The sequence below is a fragment of the Gavia stellata genome, chromosome 7 (assembly GCF_030936135.1).
Source record: "Gavia stellata isolate bGavSte3 chromosome 7, bGavSte3.hap2, whole genome shotgun sequence".
NCBI lineage: Eukaryota > Metazoa > Chordata > Aves > Gaviiformes > Gaviidae > Gavia > Gavia stellata.
The window spans coordinates 21,040,711-21,064,006 of NC_082600.1; the positions used below are offsets into that span (position 1 = coordinate 21,040,711).

At 40.4% G+C, this 23,296-nt stretch overlaps 1 protein-coding gene across 1 annotated transcript in view; it reads left to right on the forward strand.

The window, feature by feature from the left end:
- KCNK10 (potassium two pore domain channel subfamily K member 10) overlaps positions 1–14,042 on the forward strand; it is a 63,854-nt gene extending 49,812 nt beyond the window's left edge. The window contains exons 5-7 of the mRNA XM_059819793.1: positions 7,892–8,078; positions 11,257–11,399; positions 13,419–14,042. Of these exons, the coding sequence (XP_059675776.1) occupies positions 7,892–8,078; positions 11,257–11,399; positions 13,419–14,042 (954 nt within the window). The remainder of the gene's footprint in view (positions 1–7,891; positions 8,079–11,256; positions 11,400–13,418) is intronic.
- The last annotated feature ends 9,254 nt before the right edge of the window (positions 14,043–23,296 follow it).

Consider the following 23,296-nt stretch of genomic DNA (forward strand, 5'->3'; position numbering starts at 1 on the left):
GTAGAAAACCTAGTCAGAAATCCGTGATTAATACAAAGGCTTTATTTGTCATTGTTCAGGTATCTATCTGTATTACAGTAAATTGTAATAGTTAATTTTTCATTTGGGAAGGCAATTTTCATTACATTGCTTTCTGACTGTGGATAGACTGCAGCTATTGTACTATATGATCCCAAGACCCTCTGCTTTCTTCAGGGTTTTTCTTCAACTACTTTAGCTTTTTTTGGTAGGGTGCCTAATATTTTAGCACCTGTTTGAATGTTTACACAGAAATAATTGATAAACCAAAGACAGGTGTAGTAGGCAATTAGTGGCTAAAAAACTGATTTAAGTGCAAGGTAAGAGATATTTGGCAATTGACACTGAGTAGAAGAGTTTCCAAACTCTTCTATGGATGATGAATCAATCTATGGATGATGATTTATCTATCGTCTTTAAAGAAGAACATAAAAACAATAGAGTAATGATGAAGTAAGTTCAGGAAACTGTTTTCTTCCACTGTTAATTTGAATGTACTCAGGCTATTTTTTATGTGCATCAGGGATTATCTCTGGAATATGATCTCTGTTCTTTTTCCAGCTATTGTTCCCCCCTCTCCCCCAACAAATACATAGAGCCATTCTATTTTGTGTTCTTCAGAATATCCTCCAAAACTCCTGTGGGCAACCTTGGGGGAAACATCAGAGACTGAGCATGAGGGGGGTGATGCATTTTGAAAGGCAATAGATAGAAATTACTTCATGAGGGTACCTGTACATGGTGCCTCATCCCAGGCATGAGGACTGTGCTAGTTTCCCACTCAAGAGATGCTACTTCAAGGTTATGTACAGGCTGGATGAAGGTGGCAAATTTAGCGTTATGTAGCTTTACATATTCAACCTTCACCTTTCAGGACTGTCAAGCTATCATATTAACCACTCTAATGTAATTTACATGCTCATATTTTCCCTCGGCACATACACGTGTCATTGTGGCAATAAGAACTATTTTGAGCCATGGGACAAAGTGTTTGATGTACCCTTCACCCTACACCAGACCTTTCCTTTTGAACGCACTCCCTGCCCTCCTTTTACCTTTGCAGATAAGCAGTGGCAACTCCTGCAAAATGCTGGAGAAGGCTGGGAGGAGCAGGGGGAGAGTTGTGGCATGGAGGGACACTTCAAGGAGTGACACGTTTTCCACTCTTTCCACGTTTTTTACTGGGGGAAGCTGCTCTGTCTTCCTCCTCTTACTTCTGTTCTGCTCTTCTGGGATCTGTATCCCACCCAGAGTAAAATTCACTCCCTGTGGGCTAGGTACCTGAGAGAACACCCTTTGGTTACTTGGCTAGTCACAAATAGTGTTTTTCTTTAGAAAGACTGCAATATCACAATCTTTATAGTGTTAATATCTATAAGAAATCTCATGGTAAATACAAAATATGCTTTGGAGGCTTCTCCAAGAATTTCTTGCAGAGAATAATGTATGATATTGTACCTGAGAAGGGGAAAGGGAAGGCTGCTTAGCCAGTTATTCCAAACTAAGCAGAAGTGGAAAACTGTGGGCTAGAAACAGGTACAAGAAGTCTAGCCTGAAGATCTACTCCCTGTTTCAAAAGGTCACTGTTTAACCTTTCAGTATCTAGTCCAACAAAGTATCCACTCTAGCCTTACGAATGCTGATGTTGTTACACTCCTAATCACTAGAGAAATGTTCTGAAAACTCAACAGTATGAAGGAACCTGGATGCTTTATTCCACTGTAGAGGAAGAAAACAAAGCAAAACAATAACAGAACAAAAAAATTAAAGCCTAAACAGAGCTAAAAAAAAGGAATATTGAATTTCTACACCCTGCTAAGGGAGATAATTCTAACATAAAGTTCAATTACCTTTTTCTTGCTAAGTCTTTGAAAGTGGCCATGTCATGCAATATATCTCTTATTGATTTAGCTACACTAATTGTCTTTTTCTGTCTCAGTGCATTTCTTAATTAGATGCTGAGCATATACTCATAAATCTATCCTTGCTGCTATGTGGCACTTTTCTTTACACCATCATAACTGTATTTTTTTTTTTTTGGCCTGAATTGCACTGATGAACAAGATGAAATCATTGACTCAACACTGATCAAAATCAGGGTTACCAGGAATGGCAAGGTAACATCCATTCAGGTACAGGCAAGTAATGTGAAACAACCATTATTAACCCATTCTTGCACTCCCTGGGAGAGGGGAATATACATATAACTCAGAAGGGAGTTGAAGGAAGGAAGGAAGGAACAATACATTCCAAATTCGGCCTCTGTGAGCATCCTTTGAAATTGCTTAAGTCTGTGCTATGAGCCTCTGTTGTCCTTTGTCTGCTCCAATGTCTGAGAAAAGCATATATATACATGGATCTCTCTTATTCAACATTTATTTTTTCTGGGGCTGAACACAGCTCAGCCAGAACATAGGTTTGGGCTCATTATTGTTATTTTTGTTTCTTCAGTAGCGTAATAAGCAGCGTGCAGAAATTAGTTGGTGCATACCACAAAGCCCTACGTATGCTTTCTAGAGAGAGGAAGAAGGCTGAAAAGGGGTGCATCAAGCCCAGAAAATTTCCGAGCCAGTGTTTCTGTTTTTTCATAACACACTATCAGTACTCACATTATGACTGCAGCAAGATCCATGCCTAGAGGTTTACAAAAATAACATTAGAGAAAGCTGCTGCTCTGTGAGAAGCTTACTGCATATTCCATCTGGGTCTAGACAAACACCCCGCAGAAGTGTGGTTTTACGGGGAAAACCAGCAATGTAAAAAAATCCTTCTTTACTCTGACCCGTGCCTTGCATGTATTCAGGACTGTCTCTCCCAAGCTTAGTAACAAATGCGAGTGCTTACAGCTTTTTTTATCTGTCTCCCCTATGGTGCTTACTACAGTTAAGAAATGGGGGATGGATTTTACATCTTCTTGTGCAGCTATAGCAGCATTCTTTATAAAACGAGAATTAAAATAGCACTGAGGCACCAAAAGATCTGGTTAGACAAAGTGGGGGAAGCCAGTCTCTAGTGGAATGGTTCAAACCACTGTTCTTAACCCATGGATATATTTAAAAATATGTTATTTAGAATTCTGCTTTGCTTTCAAGGGGCGTTGCCTTCTTCATTAATGTGGTGAGTAGGCCCTGGCTGGCAGCAAGCACCCACACAGCCACTTGCTCACTCCCTTCCCCGCAGTGGAACAGCGAGAAAATAGGAAGAACAAGAGTGAGAAAACTTGTGGGTCAAAATAAAGACAGTGAAATCACTTACCAAGTACTGTCACGGGCAAAACAGACTTGACTTGGGGAATTTAATTTATTGCCAACTAGTATAAATTTTTAATTACTGAGTTGGGTATTTGGAAATAAAAAAAAAGACAAACATTCAAATTGCCTTTCCTCTCCCTTTCCCAGGCTCAGCTTCATTCCCAGGCTCACTTCACGCCACACACTCCACACCTCTTCTCCACCCATGTTATTGATGCAGGTCACACTCAGTCCCTCCAGTGTGGCAGCACAGGGGTTGGGGTCAAGACACAGTGTTTTCTCTCTGCCAAGCCTTCCTTTTCAACTACTTTCCTCTGCTCCAGCGCTGGTCCTCCATGGGCTGCAGTCCCTCCAGGGAAGTACCTGCTTTGCCATAGAGCACCACCCACTCCCCTGACCTTGTTACTCTCTCCTCCTCTGCCTGTCCAGCATTTCTGCCCTTTCTTATTTAAGAATTTCCCCAGAGGAAATTCTTTTTCCCAGAGGAAAAAGAATTTTCCCATTTTCCCAGAGGCGCCACCATCTCGACTGAGGGGCTCAGTGGTGTGGGGGTGGTCTGTTGGAACTGGCTAGTACCAACAGACCCCCTGTTCAGGGAACACAGAACAAAAGATTTGTATATTGTTCTTAGGTGTTATCTCTAAGCCAGTGATATCTAAAATACATTTTGTTTCAGTCCCATTTTGAATGTGAAGGAGCTAGGACAAGTTAGAAAGAAATCCACAGTGACAGGTATAGGCATCAGTGAAGTTGATGCGACCATACCGCTGATCACTGAGGAGCTCTGTGAGCCCAGTGCTGTGCCAGTTTTTCCCTACAGCCTGTTGAGATGGGCATTGCACTTTACTGAGGAATGTGCCAGGCTCTGGACCAGGGCTGGCTTGCATTTGACTGATCTGAAAGGCAAGCAGTGTGAACCTATGTCTATCTGCACTGTCTGTGCTAGCCTAGCAAAAATGATTTGACTAAGAACATACCTAATGTTTGTGGCAGAGAAAAAAATAGAACTGGTATATCTGATGTTCTGTTTTATGCTTTGAGTACTAAGACTGGCTTTCCTCTTGTTAAAATATTTTGATCTGGAGAAAGTGATTTAGAAGGCAAGCTGTTTAATTAGTGCATGGGCAGAGACAATCTGTTCCAAGAATAGTTGGCAGCATGGGAGAGGGCATAAAGTTAATAGTAGATGAAGGGGACAAAAGAAATGTTAAAGAAATGTGTTTTCTTTGGAGGAGTGCTCCAAAATGCAGAGCCTTGTGGAGAGATGAGGACAGCATGTTCCTTGAAGGCGCCATATACTAGCACTAAAAATATGCCATTGCTCATCTAGCCAAAAAGGTAAACAACTTGCTTGGACTCTTGGGGATATTTGTCAGGAATTCAGAAAAGAAAATGTTTGGAAGACAGAGGAACCATCTGAGCTCACTGTGAAGCAGCAAATGTTCCAGTGCTATTTTTGGTTGAATGATACTGTATATTGGGGGAGTTTCTATGAAATGGGATGTGACACCACGAAATCTTGGAATATGCATCTTTGAACTATGTTGTCCATGGAAATAATATATGTTCCATATATTTAGCATTTAGTCTAGTCTGAAAAGTGACTGTATCACCTTTTTATCCCATACTTAATGTCTTCTACTTGGAAAAAAACATCTACTCTGTTTTAGAAGGAATATATATAATCCCTCTGGCCTCAGCTTGGGAACTTAAGAACCTTGTTTGGTCCTTTTGTTGTCAACAGTCAGAAAAATCATGCCTGAGTTAATGACCAGAGAGAGAGAAAAAAAAGGAAAAAGAAAAAGGGATTTCTTTTAACTCCTGAAATTATTGGATAAGACCAAAACCGATAAGACCCCAGTGTATGTAATAAAAAACAAAGAAAAAGCAAGGTCAAACTCATTGATGGAAAAGATAGATAAGAACTAAATTCCACTGATAAGGATGTCTCCATGAGAATGTCTGTCCTCATTCCTCTTGGCACTGGAGCAGATTGATTAGGTTGTTTGAATTAATATGAGCAAGATGATGTCACATGCAGTTATGTTGCCTGTTTAGCACTTGACCACCTAAAGAGTAAAATCAGCACCTTCATTAGTAAATGGAAATGACCCCTCATAGGTTGTTATATGATCAACAACTCTTCATAAATGACATATATGCCTTAGCATTTTTTGGCGCTTTAGCAGTTATACTATACTGTGACCGTCCTCAGAATGCATATCTAACTGTAAAAAGACCCCCTTTTCACCTGTATCCTGAATTTCATGTGTCATTGTCCATTAAGTAATCCTGGTTCTGAGTATTGCTTTTGTGCTCTTTTCAGTAGCTCTAAAAATGCTGTGCCTGATTCACCATTGCTTTCTGACTTCATTTGTACCAGTGGAAGAGTAAGGAATACATAGACCCTCAGCCGCCCCGCTTTTGTGGGAGTGACTGAGGTGCACAATAACCATGAGTCAGGCCTTTCTGCAGAGCCTCTCATTAACATTGTTACCATTTTTACTTAAAAAAACCAACAACCTTTGGCTGAATTTATCACTGATGAACAAGTGGATGTCCTGAACATTTGGTACTGATTTGTAGGCCATTCTTTCCACCCCTGTTTCTACCATGAGACAAGACAATCCTGACACATATTGAAATGCATATTAATGTTGCTATATGGGGACTGGAGGAAGGTTTACTATGCGTAACTTTGCTTTACTAGTAGTGCTTGGCAGCTCCAAAGTACTTTTTGTCCGAGGATTCCCAGAACTATACAGCACTGCATGTGCCTCGTAACTTCCACTGTAGCGAGGTGTTTGCCATTTCATTTTTACATACCAGGAAGCTGAAGCATTTAGCAGAAGTAAATAAGTCACCTTGGCCAAACCAGTAAATAAACAAGAACCTGGTTCAATCCTGATCCTCCATGACAAAAAGCAAGTATGCCAATCTAAGACACTATGTAACATCCTTGTGATCAGTTGCTTTCCCTTCACTACACATAAGTAAGTCTGAAATTCTGTCATTGTGAATGTGTGTCCCTAACTCTTAAAGAAGGTAGATCATCCTTTAGTATTTTAGCAAACTGCTCAAAATGGGTCCTCCGAGGGAAAGAGGAAATAAAAAGTCAAGTCAGGTTTTATATTCTTGTGTTGTTTTTCTCCTTGGTACTTCAGTGGCAGTTTTTTCCATGTCTTGTATTTGATTAATCTTATTTATGGCGTTATATTACTAATCCTATTTAACTACTTTTGTTCAGCCAGACACAGAAAACAATGCACACACACACACACACACACACACAAATAAAATTAAGCATAAGGATCATCTCAAACAGTTTCAGAACTAAAACTATTTCTGAAATACGGTATATTTATTCTGGGTTCTAAACGCAGAGCATCCCAGGTCAGATGAGTGCCTAATGAGGGTCTGACATTGCACCTCTAAAATAAACGCTAATGCTTTAGTGGAAGCAGTAGTACTGCTCACAAGCTGGTTAGATACTTACCAGTTCAGGCAATATCCCTTCTGTATGTTATAAAGATAACTTAGGAGACCTTATTTCCTGTCTAGGCAATGTCCTAATCTGAAATGAGATCTCATTTCTGGCTTAAGGGAGATGCTTGATTTGGAAAACGAATTTGGAAATATGTGACTTACAGTGACCTCCACATTCCTTTTCCAGCATAAATACAAAATTTACACTGCCACTGTAATTAATCCACAGTAAGGTTTCTAGTAATTTCCAGGTTTCTTGTGGAACTCTATTGTGTTTTGAGTTTACTTACAGCACAGAAAATCTGAAATAAATCCTTCAATTGTGTTAATCCAGGCTTACATCAGTATTACTAAGTTTATATTAAATTAAATGAGAGTTTATATGATCTAGGAGTGTAAAATGTTGCAATTACACTGCTCATATTTGTATTTGGTTCATAGCCAGTAATACACATACTCTTTCTTCAAGAGCTTTCCAGTGTGGATTTGCATAGGTAATTTTATCTCAGGTTGTTTGGTATTTGACATAAATCCTTCATTTCTGGAGTGAAGCGATAATATAGCTATCTATTTTTGAAAAGTAGATTTAGCCTTCAGATTTGTGAATGAAAACTGGAAATCCTGAGTCAAGGAAAGTCTAGAAAACTCGAAGCATTAATTATTTCTACATAAAATCTCAGGGTTTCTGAAGAAAAAAAGGGTTTATTTTCATTTCAGTCCTGGTCTTGCTTGTTGAATGCTTGGGGCTGGTGAGGCAATGTGGGTGTACCTATATATGTATGGAGGTGTGAATGTGCACTTTTTCTTACACATCGAACCTGAACTGGAGCGTACTGGAGCCTTTCTGAAGTTCAGGACTGTTTTTCCAGGCTGTATTTCTGGTAGGTTAGTAACTGCCTAGTGCACGGAAAATGGGAATCACCATTTTTCTGAGGCCAGACATAAAGGTTCACTATTACTCAGGGAGGGCTCTCACTAATGGGGAGGGAGGGTTGTTTTCTACCTAATAAGCTCACAAAAAGCAGAAAGAGGAATACCAGGTGACACCAGAATGATCAATCTGCCATTTACAAGGTATACAGTCCCAGAAATCCACTCAAAAATATATTTTTTCTTTTGTTATTTCCTTTTTCTAGAAAAAGCAAGTGAGCCAAACAAAGATCCGGGTGATCTCTACCATCCTCTTCATCCTGGCAGGCTGCATTGTCTTTGTGACCATTCCTGCAGTTATCTTCAAGCACATCGAGGGATGGACAGCCTTGGAGTCCATTTACTTTGTGGTTGTCACTCTGACTACCGTTGGCTTCGGTGACTTTGTAGCAGGTGAGCAGCTTCGAGCCTAGGCGCTGTGCACGAGGGCCTTGGCTCTTAGAATTTGTTTTCTGGTGTAGAAAGGAGGCTTTTCATGATGTTTTACATTCCAGTGAAATGATGCCAGGGTTTCTGTTGAGGTTACTGTGCAATAGGACACGAGGTTGATTTAAGATCCAGGTGCTTTGCCATCTGTAGATTGCAAGCTTTCAGCAGTGTAGATAACGCAAGCCTGGGAAGTCCTGATTATCCTTTATCGTGCAATGAATTATGCACAAGTCAAATGACTTTCCCATTGAATTCAAGATTTGTATTAGTTCATTAGGTCTCAATCTGAGGCTGATTGCTGAAGCAAGTAGCCAAAATGATGAATGGATGAAGCTTTTACAAAGTAGGGCTGAGCCATAGGGCTGGAGAAATCTCTGGTCAGATGCAGTAGTGGGCTGCTACTACAAGAGCTGCAGCTTTTCAGAAGCTGCATTTTGTTCTCTAACCTTGGCAGAAATTTTGACATTGCAGTTGCCCTGTTAAGGAAAACTGAGGTCGGAAGAGGTCTATTGGGGTATGCATCTCAGTGCTAGGAGGATACGCTCCAAGATTAATATAGTACTAGCAGGAACTATAAATATCCATCCTTATCAATTTCCGAAGAGGGAATCAAGACTGTTGGCTGGAGACATGAGAATTTTTTTTTTTCACTCTACTGCTTTGCTAACAAAAAGGTGGTTAAAATAAGTGGAATTTTTTTTCCCATTAGTGCATGACCCCAACACCTCATTCCTGTTAGTGGTCCTAATTAAAGGCATTAAAACACCTATGTTACAAACAGCCATGTAATGCTATTGTTCTGTTACTTTCTACAAATAAGTGAAATATGAATGAGTTAAAAATATCAAATGAAACTACAGGGATATATAAAATTTTCCTTGCTGAAGAGCTGTAGACAAGGCTTTATGTAGACAAGACTGTGATCTTCCTTTTTTTATGACATAGTGGTATAGAAGACATGAATTATTGAGGAAAAAAAGGCACTGAACAAAGAGAGCCCCAGATATGAAAAAGCAGTGTTTTACGAGCATTCAGATACAGAAGTGATTGTATAAGCTTGGTCCATTTTAACCACTTAAACATGAAGAGAAGCTCAATGATACTCTGTCTTTGTGGTATCACAGCGTGAAATAAAAATAATTCACAATACTTTTCTTGAGCATATCACACTTCGGTATTGTTTTCTTTAATAATACAATAGTAAAAAAGCTCTGAATATTAAATTAAATTGTTCTAAATCCAACATGATTAGGAGAACATAATCCACAGCTGGGTGGCTACTAACAACCAGGATTTTTCAAAAATCAAAAGGAGGACACTGAATGAGAAAACTTCAGAGGTGATCTCATGATAAATGTTTAAGGCAGGTGATCACCATGAGATTTGGGTTTCATTGCTGCTTTTGGGACAGATTTTCTTTCACTTTTATTTTCTGTCACTTTAAACTCTCTGTATCTCTGTCCCTTCGACATCAAAGGAAAAATAATACATTGCATTGAGTAAAACTGCATCAGTGGAGCTATGCTGTTTTATTCCACCTAGAACATGTCCCAGCTCTTCCCAGACTGGGAAAGTTTTTGTACTACTGTTGGAAACACAATTGTGGATGGAGCCTGAAAAAACAGAATATCTGATAGGCTGAAAAAAGTGGTCTCATACTTTCTCAGTCGCCTGATTACTCCGTAAGACAGACCTAGACAATCTGCTTCATAGCAAGCTTCCTCAGGGACACGTATGATCAGAAGAGCCTCGTTGTATCATGGCAACAGCAGTCCCCACCTCCCATTGTTTCCCACTCTTAAAGACTGGAAAAAAGAGAGTGATTCATGCGGTGTATGGGGAGAGATTAATATCAAAACCTATGTTTGTGTCCCTGCCAATTCTCAAATGTCTGAGCTTCCACAGGGATGTTTGATCACTGTACGTACACTCATACTGAGTCTGCATAAAATTAAAGAGTCGTAGGAATGTTTCAGATTGCAAAAAGCTCAGGGGGAAATGCTGAACTGTGTTGTCCGGTGATTTTAATGGGGGAAAATACTAAAAGCTCTCTGTAGTCATACAGAGGTACAGATTGGTGTCTAGCTCTTGTCTAACCAAGACTGGAGTCCAGGAAATATGCAATCCTCTGCCTGAGTCCCCTGGTAGGCTTGCTCTTTAGGCAGAGATTTACACAGGTACCACCAAGGGTGGTGTTTCTTCACCTGCATTGAGGGATGTGGCTGTGCAGCCTCTTTGCCACTCTCTCTTCAGCTTGTGGCTGTGCCTGCCTCTTGCTGTTTCTCATTATTGCAATGCACATAGTACTGTGAGACGACTGGCAGTCTCAAAAGTGAGGTCGTGGTTGCTTTCTTTTGGAAAAGTTTATTCTATTCTGTGGTAGGTAGCAGTCTCGCTGCTACTGCATTTATTTTAGGCTCTTCATAGTCCTTTAGAGTTGCCAAATGTCTCACATACTTGCTTTACCAGCTCATCCTAAAACTTGCATGAAAACAATATAGGATATTTGTTGCTTCATTTGATCCGTATCTCCTCTCAAGATGCTGGCCAGAGAATGTATCCCTATAACTGATACTCAAGCAGATGGTATATCCTTATTATCAGGGCTGACGCAGGGCTGGCTTCCTGTCAAATGTCCTAATTTGGAGGGGAAGACAAAGCTACTTTTCTTTCTCCTGCACATAGGTCTCTGAATCCTGTAGTTAAAACAAAAAAAAATCTGGAAACTCTATAACCTGAGGGGGTTGAACTGTAAAGTTTCTCAACTACCAGGCTTAGGCAGTTCAGAATAAGAAAGACTAGCTGCATTAAACTTTTTTCTTGGAAATGTGCTCATGCTGTTGCAAGTACTATCAAAGCAGGAATTTCAGACTTGCTTCAGAGTATGAGCGATGTAAAGAAAAGTGTTTACTAGCTGCTCTGGCTGGTCACATAGCAGCAGAACAATAGGTAATTTTAAAGAGTCTTAAATTAGGAACAGACTGTGTCCCATCTGACAGGCCTCTTGTCTATTATTAGAACTACAGTAGTGTTGGCAAGAGTCAAGAAATACTTTCAGGAACTTCTCAGAATTGCAGACATTTTTTCATAATTTTGGCATCTCATGACATGATTCCTAAGCATAAGTATATGCTTATTTCAGGAGGAAATGCTGACATCCATTACCGGGAGTGGTATAAACCCTTAGTGTGGTTCTGGATCCTTGTTGGCCTTGCCTATTTTGCTGCTGTCCTGAGTATGATTGGAGACTGGTTAAGAGTCCTGTCCAAGAAGACAAAAGAAGAGGTATGACTAGCAATTTCTCAGTGGTTTGTCATTTTATAGAGAGCTTTAAGTGCCTGATACCTGCTTGTCTAAAGACGGATGGTCCTCTGCATAACCAATGCTCAGTATTCCCTGTGGTTTACTCCACTGGCTGCCTTTGGTATCCAGTTAGCTCTGATCTTTAGCTCCTTCACAAAGGGAGGAAAAAAAGCAACTGAAGCAACCTAGGTTGTTACACCTCTATTAGTACTACCAAATACACAGAACACATCAGCAGGATTGCCATTATGCAATAGGAGAGGCCAGCCTTCACTCTGAAACTAGCTACAAAATTGTAATAAAAATTTCAATGTACTCTCTTTAAAAATTGGAGAAGCATAGGTTTTGAAGATGGCGCTCTTCATTATGAAACAAGAATCTGCTTTTAAACCAGGGTTTTATATTGAGTTTTCCCACCTTTCCCTATGTCAGGGAATATGGTTCTGAATAAGAGTTTAGACTCAGGCCCCTTACTGAGTACCATATTATTAAAATTTGAAGAAACTGAGTAGTCAGCATCAGGGAGAACATGATTAAATTCACTCAGAACATGCCCTTCATGATTCAAAGACAATATTGCTAGTGCTTCACTCAAGTAAGAGTAGAAAATAGAAGGCAATTGCCATGACTGTAGAGCTGAAGCCTATTGTGGAGGATGTTAGTCATACAATTTCAATTGTTAAGGCAATCTCCTCCTGCATTACTAGCAAAGCTAACCTGGCAGGGTTAGCCAAAGAGCAGGCATAAACAAAGTCTGGCAAAGGGGTACTGCTGTTTATCATTTATGAAGGCATCTGTGCTACCTGAGGCCTAGTGCATCCCCTGTGCATCTCCATGAATAAAGGGGGCTTCACAGAGAGTTTTGCTGTCAGGTTGTTCATCAGCAGGCACCTATAGGTGGGAATCTGATCTCTCATGGTGAATGTGAGATGCCTGCTGCCACAAGTAATACAGTTCTAAATGGACACCTGCTCATCTGGCCTAAGGAACCAAAGAAGATGACTTCTTTGTGGATCACTCAATGCAGAAAGTGAGTGCTGGCTGCAGCAGCCCAAGCAAACCATTGACCTTGGTGGGCTCCTGCACACCTCGTACTCCTGAATTTGTTCTCCTTTAGCTGAACTTTGGAAATGGCCTGTGTTGGCTGAGATACTGCTTGGTCATTTATCTTCTTTTTTCTCTGTATTTATTCAATACAGCAGCCACGTAGGTGATTTATTCTTAGCCATTATTCTGCTCTCAGGTTCAAAGGAGTAAAATAAAACAAAGCAGCGAGATGTTTAAGGACATGTTCATGGTGCCCATGCAGAATATGTGTGGACAATTCCTCCAGCTGGCTTGAGAAGGTGGTATTTAGACAGTTATGCAATGGAAACCTCCATTAAAAACAGCTACATTTGTCCCTGAGAATGAACCCTAGACTGGATCAGTCAGAAGTTCACTTGAAATTATCTAATAGATATTTCCAATGTTAATTGTTCTGGGGCTCTGTGGCACTGAACAGAACCTTCAGTGGGGCTGAACAACTCCATCCATGAGCAATACGGGAAAATACATTACTGTATTGCTACAATGGTTGTTGTGCTGTTCTGAAGCATATTGGTATAACTGTATGTGATTAATTTTGCTCACCCCTGACCATCTACCGCTGACATTATAAGAAGTCAGGAATTTTGTTCTTAACCAAGGAGGGATTAGCATGAACCTCCCATCATGTAACACAGCTATAAAATGTGCGGGGTGGCAAAATGTGAAACAGGCAGACAAGTTATATGTCACACAAGCCATTAGCTAGCCACTAGTTGGTGTGTTTAGAGCTTGCCTGGTATAGCCACTTTGCTGCTGAAGTTTGGGTCCAGGTGGTTGCACTGGAGCTGGGACCAGTCTCCGATTCTACACCAGACAAGAAAGCGCTTGTGCTACCCTTCTATAGGAAAGACTGTCGCTTCATTTTTCTTTTTCTTTTTTTTTAATTCATTTCTCTTTCTTGTTGTTGTAAAGGTTGGAGAAATAAAAGCCCACGCAGCTGAGTGGAAAGCGAATGTGACAGCTGAGTTCAGAGAGACACGGAGGCGGCTCAGCGTGGAGATCCACGACAAACTTCAGCGGGCAGCCACCATCCGGAGCATGGAGCGCAGGCGCTTGGGCCTGGACCAGCGAGCCCACTCCTTAGACATGCTCTCTCCAGAGAAGCGCTCTGTCTTTACTGCCTTGGAAACAGGACGCTTCAAGGCCTCATCTCAGGAAAGCATCAACAACAGGCCTAACAACCTGCGCCTTAAAGGGTCAGATCAGCTCAACAAGCATGGGCAGGGGGCATCCGAGGACAACATCATTAACAAGTTTGGATCGTCTGCTAAGATGACCAAAAGGAAAAACAAAGACCTCAAAAAGACCATCCCTGAGGATGTGCGTAAAATTTACGAGACCTTCCGAAACTACTCCTTGGATGAAGAAAAAAAGGAAGAGGAGACAGAGAAGATGTGTAATTCTGAGAACTCTTCTAGCACTGCAGTCCTGACCAACTGCATCCAGCAGCACTCAGACCTGGAGAATGGAGTGATCCCCAATGAAACCAAAGAAAGGGAACATGAAAACAAAGCGTTACTTGAAGACAGAAATTAAATGTAAAAGATGCTTGACTTGAATTAACAATGTTAGTGTTTTTATATACATATATATATTGAGACACGTGCCTTATACAGACTCCTTATTCAGTCTGAATTATATAGCATTGAAGAATATTTCACTGTGCCATAAAGACTCAAGCTTGCTCTGCCAAAACAAATCAGGAACACAGCACTGCAGAATGGCAACAGAAAGCTTCGCACATGGAAATTTCAGCCTGTATAAGATTACCAGGGCAAGACAGAAAGGAAGAGATTGAACCATGGCAATACCACCAGAGTACTCCTACTATGGCATAATATTAGACAAAGGGCAGCTATGTAAGAAGAGCCTTTGAAGGGGATGAAAAAGAGTATAACTTTGTAATGCAGTATGCATCCATAAAGCCTTCCCCTGGTGATTAAAAAGAGGAGAAATGGTTGGGATGAACTAGAAACTTTCACTAAGGCTTAGTATATGTTTTGGCACGTGATCCAAGCTAGATTTTTTTTCCCCATTTTTGAATCAGATGCATTATCTTTCTAAACTCCAAAAGAATGTCCGCGGACACAGCTACCAGCTGGGTGCTGGTTTGAAAAATCAACACAGACATATTTAAGGGTTGGATTGCTCTTTTCATTAAAAAAAACAAAACAAAACAAAAAACCTCTGTGGGTATTTATCTTAACCAGTGACAAAAAAAAAGGAAAAGAAACAAATGGATTTTTTTCCTCATGTAGGAAATATTCCATGTAGAGTCAAAGCAAGAAAGTGCACATGAAGAAAATACAACATCTCGTGCTATGTTGTTTAAAAGAAGAGAAACATTAATTTAATGATATTTGGCTAGGTGTATAAAACAGTGGGCCAACTGTGCTTTTTAAAAGAATTTCTCATTCACACTTTCTACCACTGAAAAAACCCCTTCAATTTTAATGCTGTAAGACTATGAAGACAGAAGGAAAGCTATAGCTTTTGCATGTCAGCAAACTGCTGTTCTCTGTAACTGAATCTGAATTTTTAAAAATAGACATAAAAGCATTACGGTATTCAGATGTATTGGGCCAGGGCAACCATAGCATCTCAGGGTTCTCTGCCCCTTTTGCTGGGTTTGGGTTTAGAGATAAGCTGCAGTCATAATCTCAGAAGAAAAAAGAAAAAAGAAATTTAGGAAAAAAAGTTGAGAAAAATATGGTGATAATCTTTTAAGTGCTTATAGCTTTAAGTGCCATTAATGCTGTCATATTTTGTAACTTTTTAAACAAGTATTTTGAATTATTTGTTTTATTTCCTTTCAGATACTATCTTTGTTTGACATTTGCTATCTCTTTTCTTGATAAAATCTAAACATGAGCTCTCTGCATTTCTAGACTAAAGTGACATGTAACCAAACTGTGGGCATTTTTAAAAAATCTTTTGTGGTGTCTGGACATACGGATATAAGAAATACAAGTGTCCCTAGACTTCACAGTAAATATTCCAAGAAAAGGTTGCAAAATAATTAATGAGAATTACAAAACACACTAAATTTTTGTAGCCTCAGCCTGTGGGCTACTGTGTTTGCCATTGCAGATAGAAGATCTTGCATGCTGGAAATGAAATGCACATGATTGCACCAGCGATGCTTTCGCTGCGCCTTCACAAAATCCTAAATATTCCTGCAATTCAAACTGTAGGCTTATAGGTAAAGTAAGCATGGATGTAGATGGCAGAGACCTACCGAGTCTTCAAGCTAGTCAAACATACAGACACTCACACGCTTCATTTTCTGTGATAGTTTCTGAGATTTTATGCACAGTGAGCAAACTCAAAATCTAACTGGTCACCAGAATGCATGATTGCCATGGCTATGAATAGAAGCACGGCAATGCAAATGCAAATTTCGAGTATGCATATTTGCATATCTGATTGACTGCACAATTTGCAGTAGTGAGCCAAATTCCACCAGTGCAGAGGAGGAAAGAAGTTCTTAGTATGTTCTGTCTGCTGGTTCACTTCACTTGAAATATCATAACATCTTTCTAATTTTGTTATCTGTCTGAAAATTACGGATGAAAAAACAACGTTTGAAAAATTTCAGGTCGTTTGGGATTGCTTTAACTCAATAAGACCCAACAGAAATTGAATTCCGCTTAGTTCACCAATGAATCTCTTAAGGTGCAGGGCTGTGCTCTGGCTTTAGCTTTCTGGAGGCAGGGCAGTGAGCCCAGTCCCCAGGGAAGGTTTCCTCTGACTCAAGAGCTGCCGTGGCTCCTGGAGGCTTTTGTGCCGTGCAGCCCTGTGCTCGGCTTCACAATGATGCAGATGGCAGCTTGTGGCCATCCTCAGATCCTGTCTTCCTCAAGCCACAGGCAGACACCAGCAGAAAGCAGGTTGTTCAAGCATGGGAGTCCTTTAGCCCTCCTGTTGTCCCTGGTTTTGGGCCCGCCTGGGATGAAGTCCAGCCTCGAGTGCCACACGTGAGCAAATCTTCTGAAGTCTTACTCAGAAATACAGCAAATCATGTTGTGGTAATTCTGTAGTGTCAGGACAGATGAAGCATACTTGGACGTACTAAGGTTTTATGTTGTTCAGATCTAGGGTTTTACTGTGGCCTGGTGGGAAGTTAGGTGCGAAAGCTACAATTTAGGTTTGCTTTGGAATTCCAAACATGGTTGAGAAGAGCTCAGACGTGCAAATTGGGTCCTGGTAGTTAAAGTAGTGCCTGGTTACACCACCCTCTGCTTTCTTGTATGAAGGATCAGGCACACAAAAGCATCTCATCTGACACTGAAAGTATGCAACACATAGAGATTGTGCTAACAATCTCCTTGATTACCAAATGCCCAAACCAACATCACGCATGCAGTGTTATTTGTTCCTCAGCTGAGTTGTTCTCACAAGAAATGCTTGCCTGTAATGGAAAAGTCCTGCACAGATGCGTAGGCAGCTGTTAGGATATGGGAGATGCATTTCCTGTATGTGAAAAATAAAGCTTAGTCATAGCCAGAGCATTTCTGCTGATTAGGGTCAGGGAAAGCAAAAGTCTGTCTTGTAGGACTTGTCTGTGTGAGCAAGAAATTGGATGGTGAGCATATCATGGAAAACAAGTCAGCATGGACAAAGTGACTGAGGAGGCGAAGTTTGGTGGCCAAATTCAGAACTGGTTGCTCTGATGGAATAGAATGACAATGCAATCTTGGCATATTCTTCATCTCTAAACTGAGTTCTCAATCTGTCCCCTGTTCAGATTCTAGCTAATGGGGTGTGTGTCTCACTCTAGTTTCTGCCTGGCCATGCCATGCAGGAGTCCCTGGCTGACATTTTATCAGCTGTGTCTTCAGCAACTGCTGGTTTGGGATATGATAGTTTCAGGGACAAAGGCTGAATAATCCCAGTGAGATACTGAACAGAGCATTTGATGACCTTTTACATGAAAGCAAAATGCTTTCTTTCATTCCCACCCATTTCTGTGTCTGTGAAACTTGCTGAGAAAGCTGCCATTCTGCTACTGGAGTAAATATTTTCTCCTATATGATTGCCTATTAAATACCTCAGTATACATCATTTTTATAATAATATGGGAAGAGCAAATGGTTTATTGCATAGGGGGCCAGACAGAAATATCTGACAGCTAAAATGACATTTTAATGTCCAAAATTGCTTCTCCCCTTGTAAAGGCCATCCCTTGGTTTTAGTTGTATGCAACAGCTTGGGAGACAATCTCAGTTCAAACATCAAGTGTTTTTATGGCTAAAATTGTCATCCTTTGGCATTTAATAATACTTACAAATATCTTGTGACGTTATTTCTAGTGAGGCTGTTCCACCATTATTGAAAGTTTTAGCAAAAGGTAGTCTGAACCATATCCAAAACTCCTTGCTCTAAATTACACCCTTTCACAGCAGCCTGAAAATAAAAAGTCAAACAAAAGGGTCACTCACTGACTTTAACTGTCAGATCCTACCCTGAGCACAACATGACTTGACATGGGAATTGGGACCTGAAAGAACAAAGGAAACATGGATTTTCTGTATCCACAGCCCTCACACATAGAGAATGACTCAGCTTCTGTTTTCCTACAGCTTTCAGATCTGCAGTCCCACTTTCTACTGTCTTGTGCAGGAGGATTCTGGCATGCTCCTTTGGGGATCCTCCTGAACCATTAACCATCACTGAACTTGTGCAGATTTTGCATGAGTGGTTTTGAAAAGGTTTGTAACTTCATCCATGTGGCAGTCTGTGAATTTCATTATTCTTTAATAGGGAACATTATTTCTAATAAATGTTATTAGAAATAATAGTAAATAAAAACCCCAGTGATTTATATTCATGAAATCTGATTTTGGTTGTTGCTGTGAAATTATAAATCATCAGAGCTTCTGCTGTCTGGCTTTATGATGTCTCTAGTACAAGTCTGCTTCTTCCAAAGCCATTAATGGGCTATGCCAGAAACTTTCTGCAAAATTCGCTAACCCACCATAAATGAAAGTATGTCTGTGAGTTCAGGGTGTTAAAAACCCTGTCCTTAAAACCCCTGCATTTTCCTGAAGCATTTGTGCTTATGCTGTACATGGGCTTTTTGTTTGCCAGCTTTGGTTTTGTTTGCCAGCTTTGGTTTTCTCAGGGGCTTATTTGTGTTGTCAGGTTGCATGGTGTCTGCTAGTCTCACTATTCCCATCATCCACTAAAAATAAATAACAGGCAAAGACCAAGCTTTATGTTATGTTGTGTACTAACTTAGAACAAGAAGTCTTCTACTAAACAGATACGAATTTAAAAGGTGACTGGGAACTGCTTCAGCCCTTCCTGTACATCTATTTGTTCTGAACTATGTTTTGTCTAATCTAAGGCCAAAATCTGCCCCCATCAAGTCAGTGCAGTAAAGTGGAGCTAGCTTGTTATTTTTAAGCTTTTTAGAGCGAAGACCTGCTGTTTTAACTCATGCCTGCCATTTACACTTACTGGGATGGCATTATATCGATACTAAATACAAATAAGCCCAGCTTCAGAAACAGTTCCCTAGGCAAGTAAATATCAATGAAAACACAAATGCAAATCAACACAAATCTATGAAACTCCAATAAAGGCTTGTAGATTAATGTATGAAACTAGTTGCCTGAAATATATCAGCAAAAAAATGCAGATCTGAAAATTCCTTTAGGTTGCCTAATTCTGAGGTCCCCATCTCCTTTGCTACCAGTAGCAGTTACCCTCCTTAATACTATTGCTGATCTGGACCATATTTTTTTTCTCCTGCCAGTGCAACTGAAAGTACATAATGATGTTAGACTCTGTTGACTCATGCTGTTGAAATCAACCACTGAGGAAGCAGTTGCGAAAGCTAGTTTGTGGGTGTCCTCATGTAGCCAACACCTGCTCAGTGAACGAGATCATGCTGGGTTGAGCAGGTCACTCTAAAGGCAGGTCTTATCCACAACACTGGTGAGTTCTCAGGACCCAGTTGAAAAAAGGCCCCATGCGAACACGTGCACGTGCCCACCCTTCACATGGCACGTGTAATCAGTTCTTGCACACAGATTTAGTAGTGATGCCTCCCCCTTCCATGCAGGTAGATGTGAACTTCTGTACTCTCTCATCTCCGGTTACAGGTCACGTCTGAGCTGAGTCTTATCACCAGGAAATACCAGTGCTGCTGCTTTTGGGGGAAAGCGGACATTTCTTTAGCAGGTGGCCTTTTGAGGCAAATAGGATTTGCTTTCCTTGCCTGAACTCCTTGCGAGCAAGTCACAGGCAGGTGATATTTGGCATGTGAGAGAGAATATTTTAGTCTCCCAAATACATTCCACCCACACATTCTTTTTTCCTTGTGAGAGCTGGGTGCTTAAAGAGGAAAGCTTACGGTGCCTATTGTGAGATGTAAGCCAAACATACCAGCTTTCAGCCTACCATTTAGCAGTTTCTCAGATCCTGGAGTCATGTAGTAGGTATAATTAGAAAAAGGCAGGATTTGTATCTGGATCACAGCTTCCCAAAAATTTGAATTTATTCAAGCCAGTGTTCCAATGTAATTTTAGACTGAATTTTTTCAAGTTCTAATAGAATTTGATCTGGACCTTGTGGACAGGGCTGAGAAACCATGATTAGTCATTTTCAGCCTTGCATTTGAAAAACTGTTACTTAAAATTTGGGGAAAAATTTCAGTGGGATGCTGATCTACTATTTACTATTCCTGATTAACTTCAAATTATAGTATAAGCAATCAATAAATCCACTTGCAAGAATGTTCTACCTACTCTCTTGTCTCTGTCCCTCTTTCTCTCTCTCTCTCTGTGAGATTTTATGGTGCTTTAGAAAGGCATTTTCAGAAAAGGGACAATTTCATAAATGTCATTACCAGGGTACAGAGCAGAATGTGCTTGTACCATCTTGATAAGTTTTGCTGCTATCGTCTTTATTTTACAATGTAATGTTTTACAAAGATGTTAAAAAAATTGCAACAAAGACCTTCTGGATGATGAAAATGCTTTTCCTGTTGTTTTTTTATCTCTCTGTTGTCCTGTCATCCAACAAGGGCAGAGGAGCTGTAATTAATCTTCCCTTTTGCATATCCCTGTGGAAAACAGTTCATTGCTGGTAATCTCACTGTTGCTGGATTTTTGTGTTTGGTTTTGCCCCTCCTACCTTTTCTCTTTGGTTGACAATCCAGATTGCAGTGTTTTCTGGGTCTCTGATTTGGGAATTGGTGGTGCTGGGCTTGTTTAAAAAGGGAGGCACAAACTTCCAGCCACTTGTACTGAGCCATGTTTCTGCATCTGGTGACCAGTCAGTACGGAAGCAAGAAGCAGAGCTTTGAGGAGGCTCTGTCTCTCTTTCCTAGTCTCTCTCCACAGAAATTATTTGCCAGGATGTCTGGAAAAAATTACTAATGCAGTGAGGAGGGAAGAGGTGAAGTTTTTGACCTTGGGAAGCACAGACAAGGTTGGGGTTGTCTTTTACTGTGAATTCTTTTGTCTTTTTGCAACTTTTTTGGTGTCTTCATGTTGACTACCTTCTATGTGAGGCTTCAGTTTCCTCTGCTGCCTTGCTGTTTTTCTACCAACTTGTGAAACAGCAACACAGGCCACTCATAGTACACTTGCAGAGGGTGCAAACTCTTGAACTACAGTTCCTTTGGCAGCAAATAGGGGTGACAAAAAACTCCTGCAAGCACGGTTGATACTTCTGTATAGTGCGTATAGAGACCCCTCACGGCTGAGCCTTCCCTTGACTCTGAGAAAAAAAAAAAAAAGAAAAAGAAAAAAGCCTTCTCTGGACTGAGCAAAAAACCTCCCGTTTTTGTGCTACTCTTTATATGCTGTTTATGCTACACAGTCCATACTGGTTCTTGCTACTTGTTGTGTATTAATTGTGTAAGTCAAGACATATTTCTCCAAAGCCCACCGACTATTTCCAAATTATCTCTCTTCCCCTATGAGCATGTGTCTCTTAATCAGACCTGCTTTAGCTACTCTGTATCACTCCCATTTTTTCTTGCAAAAGTGGTTATTTGCATTTTCTAGTTTATGCACATTCTCATTCTGCTTGTCCACTTGATTTCCATTTCCAGGGCATGACCTTATCTAGGTCCAGCTGCTTGCTCTGACTTTGTGACCTATTGCTTGAGATATACAGAAGGCTACTTTGTTTTTAGAGTCCTCCAGCAAGCTGATCTATATAGCCAGCTGACCCAAACAATTGTTCCTAGAGCTGATTGAGAAAGAGAATGAAAAAAACCCCAACAGGGTGGATGTGTGACAAGTTGTGAAATATTTTTTTTCTGCTCCAAAATCTGGATGCAGGATACTAAGGGTTGCGCTAAGATTCTTGCTGAAACATGATTTTCTCAGTACAGTCTGCTGTTCTGCATAACACCAACTATTTTCAAGACAAATTGTTACATAGTGGAAAAAAGAATAAAGTTGCATTAAAAATAATAAGTTTAGAACTAACATACTGAAACTGAATAGTGCAGGAAGGAGGATCCCACACAGATTTCACAGCACATTGCTTGGGCTGGCAGTTGTCAAGGTGCTTTCTGGCAAAGCTTTAGATCATTTCCACAGAGGACACTGGAAACCTTCCACACTGTAGGAAACTGCCTCTGGATCATCCCTTCCTCCCCTTCTGGCACAAGGTGCTGATGTTTTTTTGATGGTGCTCTCTTGATGGTGCCATTTCTTGGGCAGAGCTCCCTGCTCTCTTTTGGGAAAATGTCACTACTGAACCAAATTTAAACAGGATGGATGGACACCATAGGTTTGACTTGAAGCAGTTGGCTAAATGGACCTGTGCCACTATTTCCTTCTAAGTATTATCATATGAATAGGAAGAATAAAGCACTAAAATAAGGTTGCATTATGTTCCAGAGCATGTTGGGACTGAATCTTGGTTGTGCACATGAAGATCTTTTTTATGATATCCACTCTATTAAAATGCACTGCCATGTGCCGAATAGGTTAATTGATGGGGGTCCAAAACTGCAGTCCTCTCATTTAGAACCATGAGAATCAATTTATAAAAAGAAGAGTGTAAGATAAGCAAAATAGTCCTACTTTTTAGCAGAAATGTGAATATTTCTGTGAGGTGGACAATTGATTCCCATGTTCAACCAAAAGCAGGAAAAATATATTGTAATTCCCGGGGAAAAAAAGAAAAACAAACAACAAAAAACCCCAGACCAAAACCTTTTCCCTAAGCCACTATTTCACTGTACATATCTGGACTTCTGTGCATTTCATGCTTTTGCAGGTGGCATCAATGAAAATAAAGACGTGCACACTGCATTTTGCTCTTGTTAACCTTTAAGAGCTATTCCAGCAAGGAGAAAGTCAGCTGACTATTAATCCCGTGTATGTACTATATACAGATCTAACAATTGCAAGTTAATTGTTTCCCCTTGTGTGAATATCTGGGCAGAAAAAGAGCACAGAAAATTCCACAATAGACAGAGTTTGGCTTGCAAATCTCTTCTTCCTACGAGGGTTTGTGGGAAAGAAAGTACCCAGCACATTCCAGAGCACAAGCTGCGAATGCAAGGATTGAAAAAGAAACAAACCAGCATGTAAACTGAGGCTGTTTTGCAAAGAGTAATTAAAGACAGACAGGAACTTCATGAGGACATTTTTATGATGTCACACGACAGACCTGGGGATGACTTTAAGATGTTGCAGCAGGAAAAAGAAGAGCTCTGGCAATCATTGTCACATCTGTTAAAGTGTGTTGAGAGGTTGGAGCTAGCCTAAGCGATACTCCTCCACAGTGTGAATACAGCAGCAGACTTTTGAGGGATT